The 8482-nt window shown below is 41.2% G+C and overlaps 1 protein-coding gene across 2 annotated transcripts in view; it reads right to left on the bottom strand.

Moving 5' to 3' along the window:
* Positions 1-8482, bottom strand: part of pias1a (protein inhibitor of activated STAT, 1a) — a 54974-nt gene that overhangs the window by 34755 nt on the left and 11737 nt on the right. Inside the window, exon 1 of one of the 2 annotated variants that reach the window (XM_017459214.3) lies at positions 355-925. The exons of the other annotated variant lie outside the window; for it this stretch is intronic. Within the exon in view, the coding sequence (XP_017314703.1) occupies positions 355-366 (12 nt within the window). The 5' untranslated portion in view covers positions 367-925. Of the gene's footprint in view, positions 1-354; positions 926-8482 lie in introns of those variants that run through there. 2 annotated transcript variants of the gene reach the window in all.

The following is an 8482-nucleotide window of genomic DNA, read 5'->3' as shown; positions in this document are numbered from 1 at the left end:
TTCTAACCGCGGCGTGTAGACGTTAGATATCTGTAAACCTATGATTTACCTTTCAGCTGGCACTACTGTCCGAGCTGCTGTTACAGAACATTAATCAATACCTTCCGATAGCGCTGTCATATATCATGTGTTAATGAGCATTCAAGATGAATATTGATTAAGCGACATCGACAGCCATCACATCATACCTTGTGCTCATGCTACACATGGATAAACCTTTCACTTTTGCAGTTTTATCCCCGTTTAACATCTTACAACCTCTTATAAGAGTATGTCCTGGCAAGTAGAACTGCATGTCGAACACGAAGGCAGTCTGTAACTTCTTGGTATGTAAGAAGTGTGTGTGAATCACACCTGTGACCTCATGAGCCTGACGTGACGCTTGGTCTCGGAGGTCTACGCTGGCTCAAACCCGCTGAGGTAAACGTTTCAGGATGGGTGTGTCGGTGCTCCGGGTGACAGGGTGAGGTCACGTTTCTCTTCAGAAATTACAGTTTGACCTCCGTTAGTTCCCTCAAACCCAAATAAATACACCGTTGTCCTCAAAAGCATGTCCTTTTCTGACCTGGGACATGTGGTCTAGCAAAAAAAATAAATAAATAAATGAATTACACGTGAACAAGTCACCCAGATTTCAAGGACAGCCTAATCAAATCACATCAACAAGATCAAGTCCAAAGCAGACTGTTCCTTTAAAATGTGATTCTCGACACACTACACTGCTACTAGGCCTAATTAACATTTGCTACAAGGAAATTTACATTTATTAGATCTAGCAACGGTGCCTATGGAGGAAGTGCATATAAATGAGCACAATCCTGGCATGCGAGGTACTTTAAAACCACCATCTTGCCTGGTGAGATTTTCATGTCTGGACTTTTTTTTTTTCCCTCCATCTGAAAACCTGCAATTACTCGCAAAGCTGACAGGAACCCCCCCCCCCAACCCCACACAAGTTTTCGATCAAACTTGATCATTGGTAACCAAAGCAGTAATGGATGACGTTGATGAGCGTTTTACAGGTAATATTTAAGATCAATTACTATTACATTCTGAGATTTGTCTTATCAGTAAAACACATCTTCGATATGAAATGCAAGTGTATTGGCTGAGGGAATTCGCCTGGTTGGGTGATGCTGTGAATTCTACACAAGCTGCTCTATTTACTATACATTTTTTTTAAATCCAAATGCCCTGAGACATCAATCCGCCTGTTGACTGTCAGACCATCAACCATAGTTTCTGTCATGAGCAGTCAGCCTTCATCATGCTCATCATGTGAGTCAGTACTGTTCGCACATGTTGAAATCAGAGCTACAGGACTGGCGGCTCAGTCAATCATTCCAGGAAAAGTTAGCAAGCAAAACCTTTTTTTATTTATTTATTTTTTTTTTTTTTAAACTCTCTGTTCCTCTGTTGTAGCTATGTTTCTGTAACCAAATCAGTGATCATACTCTTTACATTTCAAGCATTTAAACAGATTCATAGTGAAATAGTAGTCCTGATAATAGCCCTATTCAGACTGGATTCCTTTTACATAGAGAGATGGGGTAATGTGATTATTAAGTGTCTCTGGGATTTTACTGCAAGTCTGAATCCATCATTTCAGTCTTTTTTTTTGGGGCTGGAAAGATTACACCATATTGTACCTTCTATAAAATGTCCAGTAGAAATACACAGTAATATATATCCTGTCCGAATTAATATGTTAGTAAAGATTCCATCGATTTACTTTGGAAAAAGGAGTTTGATGCTATTTCTTCAGTATAAGGAAACGCCAAGAAGTGCTCAGTCCTTCTTTCGTCTCTGAAACCAAGAACTGACCGATTTTGAAATACATAACAATAAAATACAGATGATGTTTAAAAGGACTTATGGGGGTTTAGGCAAGTTATTGAGATCCTAGCATTAGGGCTGTGCGATTAATCGAATTTTCCATTTCTATTTTGATTATGAATTCGCCTCCGGCGATTCTGAAAACAAAATAATCGAGATAAAACAATTACTGTGCACATTCCGTTTCGCAATGTTCTCATTTTGTCTTTTTAAAAACCGCAGGCCATTTTTTTCTTTACAGCAGTGCGCTTTCGCCCCTCTCTAAAAGGCCAAACTCGCTCCCCGCCAGGCTGCGGCATTTTTAGCTCAGCTCGAGCCAAGATGACAGAAAGAGAGCGTTTGGTCGACAAGAAAGATAAAACCGTTTCAGCCGTTTGGAAACAATCTGGTTTCAAGGAGTCCGATGTGGAACAAAAAAAAAAATAACGTTTGGTATCATCGGGCTCATTTCCTCTAGCAGCATGACAGCTGGTCTGAACACGGTCATTTCCTTTCTAGAGTTCATGCAGAAACTACAAGCTGGTCTAAGCCAGGAGACAGAATTTCACTGGATAAGGAAGTTTAAAAAGTTAATTTCTGGTGATGTGATTCGCCGATGTGAGTCACGTGACATGCTCCGCTAGCTTTGTTTAATTTATTTTACATATATTTTTTTTCAGTTGAATTATATTCAAGGAAACCCACTATTAAAAATACATTAAAACGTCACCTACTAATGATAAAGGTTCTGCAAAGTGAGGTACTTGACGACTTGTGCAACCATGAGCCCTAAAACAAGCACTTATAATAAAGGTCACATCCCTCTGTGTGACTTAGACAGCAATCACTATTCCCGTGTGAACTGATCATAATTACGACAGATGTCCTCCAGCAAGATTACTCAACAGAACCCGTCCTGAAATCTTCTCACATCCAAATAATATTAAAGATAGCAGTTTTGATATCCATTATGAGGCCAAAAGTTTGTGGACACCTGACCATCACCACACCCGTACGTGCTTGTTGAGAATCCCATTCCAGATTTAGTCCCCCTTTGCTGTTATTATAACCTCCACTATTTTGGGAAGGCTTTCCAGTAGTGGCTGTGGGGATTTTCCCATTCAGCCATAAGAGCATTAGTGAGGACAGACACTGATGTCAGTTGAGGAGGTCTGGGCATGCAGTCAGCGTTCCAGTTCATCCAAAGGTGTTCAGTGGGCTTGAAGTCAGGGTTCTGTGCAGGACATTTGAGTTGAAATATCCAATACAATTCTGTGCTTCCAGCTTTACGGGAACAGTTTAGTGAAGGCCCACATATGGGTGTGATGGTCAGATGTCCACAAACCTTTGGCCGTATAGTGTACTACTGAACGCTGTATGATGCAGTTTGGTGGTAAAAGCGGTGGAAGCAGCGTATTAATTTTTATAGCATACACAAACATTTATCAAATGCCTCATCCGCCTTTCACACATGCAGGGGTCCCAGGGTTGTGGGTTAAAGCAAGCTGGAGATGATCTGCCAGTATTTTGTCCGTCAACGTGACTCTGTTAAGCTTTGTAGAGTTGCAACCAGGTTCAGCTGCCCTATGATACTGAATAAGTTGCAGTCCAAAAATATCCTTACCCTCTCATATTGGCGGCATGTCATAGGGGAGAATCAGCTACTATATGGGAATTAGCATGAATATTTGGCAGAATGGGATTTAAAAAGGCACTGTTGGCATATACACACTCAATGTCTACTGCTGAGCTGAAATAAAGTGTCATGTACTACGTATGTGATGACATCATGTCTTACAAAAAAAAAATGCTGCAGACTCCAGGTATTGAGGCAGAGATCATTCCCAGGTTGAATGTGCGAGGACGTGTGTATCTATGCATGCTGCATTGCAGAACACATCAAAATACTTACACTCACACTGCTGGAAATGTTTACTGGTAGACGCTTAGGTCTGTTCTAAGATACAGTACTGTGCAAAAGTTTTAGCCACCCTATTTTTTGTTTTTTTTTTTAGTACAAACTTTTTTTTATAGATTTTTTAAAATTTAAAAGTCAGTACAAAAACATGTTCGATTCCCAAACATTAGTTTTCTAGCACAAAGTTAAATGTCACAGGAAAATGTTTGTACGTCAGTAAAGAAAGAGACACTTTTCAGACAAAAAAAACAAAAACAAAACGAAGGCTGCTGGGTTTTGTTGTAAAAATAAGAAGCGAGAGCGACAGCCAAAGTCTCCAGAAGAACCGTGGCTGGTTCTGCAAGATGCTCAATAAAACGTATTTTGGTTTTTTAATGCAGGAACATTTCATTTCATTATTTTGATGCCATCTTCGCTCTACAGCATTTCTTTTCATACTAAAACTAAAAAACCTTTGCACAGTACTGTGTGCGTCACAGAGAATGAAATCTACATCCCATGACTAATTGATGTCCCAAAGTCTGTACCACTGAGGCTGTAATCTATATGTGTGTAATCTGGACCATCTTTTGAAATGTAATCTCAAATGATGAGAGTCAGGAGAAACAATACAGGATTAAGGCAGAGACTAGGTGTGTGTGTGTGTGTGTGTGTGTGTGTGTGTCAGAAACTCTAACCATGGCTCCATCATCACTTTACTATAAAAACACATACCAACTTTACAGGATGCTTTTTACTGTGGCTGAAGCATGTGTGCACACAAACACATGAGAACATTCTCTCACACTCACACACACACACACACACACACACACACACAAGTCCCTCCCCCACGTGCACTAGCACACAGTCTTAATTTACCTCTCCCTATCTCTCTCTCGCCACAAGCCCAGACTGTGTTTATTGTGCAAGCCCCACCTTCAGCTCTCTCCCTCTCTCTCACACACTCCCTCACTTAGATTTCTCTCTCCTGTACACTCACTTGTGCGCTCTCGCTCTCTCTCACACACACACACACACACACTCCCTCACTTAGATTTCTCACTCCTGTACACTCACTTGTGCGCTCTCACTCTCTCTCACACACACTCCCTCACTTAGATTTCTCTCTCTCCTGTACACTCACTTGTGTGCTCTCGCTCTCTCTCTCTCACACACACTCCCTCACTTAGATTTCTCTCTCTCCTGTACACTCACTTGTGCACTCTCTCTCTCTCTCTTGCCACAAGCCCAGACTGTGTTTATTGTGCAAGCCCCACCTTCATCTCTCGCTCTCTCTCTCTCACAGTCCCTCACTTAGATTTCTGTCTCTCTCTCCTGTGTATTCAGTGTCTCACTTTTCTCTTCCTCTCTCTCCAATTTCTGTGCTGTGCACTCTCTCTCTCTCTCTCACACACACACACACACACACACACACACACACACACATCCCCTCACTTAGATTTCTCTCTCTCTCTCTCTCTCTCTCGCCCTTCCCCCACTCTCTCCTGCAGCTCGCTGGCTATGGATCAACACTCACATACCTCGGTGCATTGTGCTTTTCTAACACAGTATCAAAGGCGCACACAAACATACACACACACACACACACACCTCAGCAGAGTAAAAGCAGAATCCAGCATATAAAACAAAACCATTCACATAACAACAACAACACAGGCTAACACACTCCTGCAGGCACAGAAAGCGGCATGGACACACACACACACACCCACACACACACGCAGCCTGCTAGCAGGATGCAACAAGCCACATCACATGCTTCCCCAGAGTGGCTGATTTGCATTCATTTACATTTATTCATTTGTCAAACACTTTCATCCAAAGTGACTTACAAGTGAGGAAGAATAAAACCTCTCTCCTAAAACTTATCATTTAACACATATCAGAACACTGAACAGTCTCTCTCAAGCTTTCAGCAGCAACTCTGTGAATCCTCAGCTGATATTCACATAGCAGAGCAAATCTGATTTATTCATGAAATCATTTTTAGAGCTAGTCCTGCTGTTGCAAATTATAAGTACTCAAATTAATCCAGAGTGTAGCATCTTCACAATGGTTTCTGTAACGAACAACACAGGCGTGTGACGGCCGGGCAGACCAAACGTCCATTCGGCTGTGTTACAGACCATCAAAAATAATTACAACGATATCTTTTTTGCAACTAAATTCACTGTAACCATTTACATTTCCAATCCCCCCCCACCATGTGTGTGTCTGCTTACAGCAGGGTTGTCATGGTAACCTGTTTCTCATTGATCAGGCTGGTCCCCCCCCCCCCCACCTTGCGCTCATTCTCGCCCCTTGCATGTTTCGAAAGCAAACCAAATATAAAACACAGTTTACAAGCTTCTTCATTCTATACGTGGTTTAAAAATATGCAAATCCAGAAGTATGCAGTTTGATCAGAGACGACCCTCTGCACGCGACTGCTGGATACACCTGGCCTGAGCACAGAAAAGCATGGAGAAATCATATGTTTTGCAGAATGCCCATCATTAATAAGTTGAAAGAAAGTCATTTAAGTAATCATTTTTATTTTGTATATTTAGCATAATGATCTTATATCTATATCTTGGGGTTTTTTCTCTCATATTCAATTACATCTAGTTTAATCATTAGATTAGTATTTTTTATATATATATATATATATATATATATATATATATATATATATATATAAAAATACTAATCTAATGAATATATATATATATATATATATATATATATATATATATATATATATATATATATATATATATATATATATATATATATATATAAGCTTTTTGGTAAGCTGTTATTACTTCTCTTATTTGAAGGATAAGAAACGGCATGTATCTATTTTCCCTTCTACAGTTGCAATCAAAATTATTCAACCCCCATTGCAAATCAAGTTTACTGTCAAAATGTACAGACCTTCAGCTGTTTAAAATGAACAAAACAAACAAAAGTAATTGAAATAGTTCAACACAGCGAATGCTTCAAGTGGTTTCCTCAAATTCAACTGAAAATGCAACTTATAATGACTTCTCCAGTCTCACAATGATTCAACCCCTTCATGGCAAGCATCTTTAACACTTACTAGTGCACACTTTTGCTGTTATGACCTGCTGCAAACGAGATGCATAGCTTCTGGCAGCGTTCCTGAGGAATCTTATCCCATTCCTCATGAGCAATGGCCTCCAGTTCAGTAATATTCTTGGGTTTGCGTGCTGCAACCGCCTTCTTCAAATCCCACCAGAGATTTTCGATGGGGTTCAAGTCAGGTGACTGTGATGGCCCTGTAGAATCTTCCAGGATTTCTTCTGCAACAAAGCCTTGGTGGAATTTGAGGTATGCTTGGGATAACTGTCCTGTTGGAAGGTCCAATGATGCCCAAGCTTCAGGTTCCTCACAGACGGCATGACGTTTTCTCCTAGGATTTCCTGATACTTCAATGAACCCGTCTCGCCTTCCACACGCTGCAGGTTTCCAGTGTCAGAGGAGGCAAAGCAGCCCCAGAGCATCACCGAGCCACCACCGTGCTTGACTGTGGACAGAGTGTTCTTTCTTCATTCTTCTTCCTCCAGACATACCGCTGATCCATCGTGCTGAAAAGTTCCAGTTTTGTTTCATCGCTCCACAGAACAGCATCCCAAAACTTCTGTGGCTTATTTATAAGATTTTGAGCGACATTTCTTGTGCTTTTGGGTCAGTAGTGGTGTAAGTCTTGGAGTTCTGGCATGGAAACCTTCTGCGTTTAGTACACGCCTTACTGTGCTCACTGAAACCTCAGTGCCCGTTGCGACCAAGTCTTGCTGCTTCTCAGAAAGGGAGCATCATCTGTCAGTGATCAGCGTGATTATGTGTATCAGTGATATCCGTCTGCATGGTCATATCACCCGGGCGCTCGTGTCCAGTCATGGTTCTAAACGTATTCTTTTGGCCTTCATGCTGGTTTTCCTGCCTGTTTTTGATCTTGTCACAAAATCTCTGATCAAACACAGAATACCGAATGACAACAGACATCTGATATGACATTACAGAAGACCCCCCTGATGGGGGCAGTAGTGGTTGGATACTGATAGGAAGGTCGGGGGTTCAAGCCCCAGCACCACCATGCTGCTACTGTTGGGCCCTTGAGCAAGGCCCTTAACCCTCTCTCCTCCAGGGGTTCTGTATCATGCCTGATCCTGTGCTCTGACCCCAGCTTCCTAACAAGCTGGGATATGCGAAGAAAAGAATTTCACTACTCTGTAGTGTATACGTGGCGAACAACTGCTTCTATATATAAAGGTGACTCTAATAGAACAAGTGAAAAATATATATAACCTGAGTGTTAAAAACAAAAACACTAACAACTTTTTAATTCAGTAAGTAAGAGCAGTGTTTCAAATTGCTACCTGAACATCAGAGGGTTGAGGAAAACCACAACAAAATGCCAATCCTGGGTGCGTACGCATGTACATGCCTCTCTAGGTGTGTTTCTTTTGTCATGCGGTTAATTTGTTTGGTTAACCCGTGTTCCTCGGGGTTACATATTACTATATGATTGTGTATCGTAGGGGTGGAGGAAAAGGAGGGTGGGGCCAGAAATACATAACGTGTGTGGTGTACGCTTGACGTCATTACAAAAAGAAATAAATGGAGCGGTTTGCAAGTCGGCTGCAGCTGATGGTCTCTAAGTTGAACATGTTTAGAGAACTGATGTCAGGACTGTAAATAAACCTAACGAGTTATTACCTGTAATAAAGCTAACGTAGTGAA

Source organism: Ictalurus punctatus, chromosome 27 (assembly GCF_001660625.3).
Source record: "Ictalurus punctatus breed USDA103 chromosome 27, Coco_2.0, whole genome shotgun sequence".
Classification (NCBI taxonomy): domain Eukaryota; kingdom Metazoa; phylum Chordata; class Actinopteri; order Siluriformes; family Ictaluridae; genus Ictalurus; species Ictalurus punctatus.
Note: the sequence above shows the minus strand (reverse complement) of the source record. Positions and strands in the feature narration are given on the sequence as shown.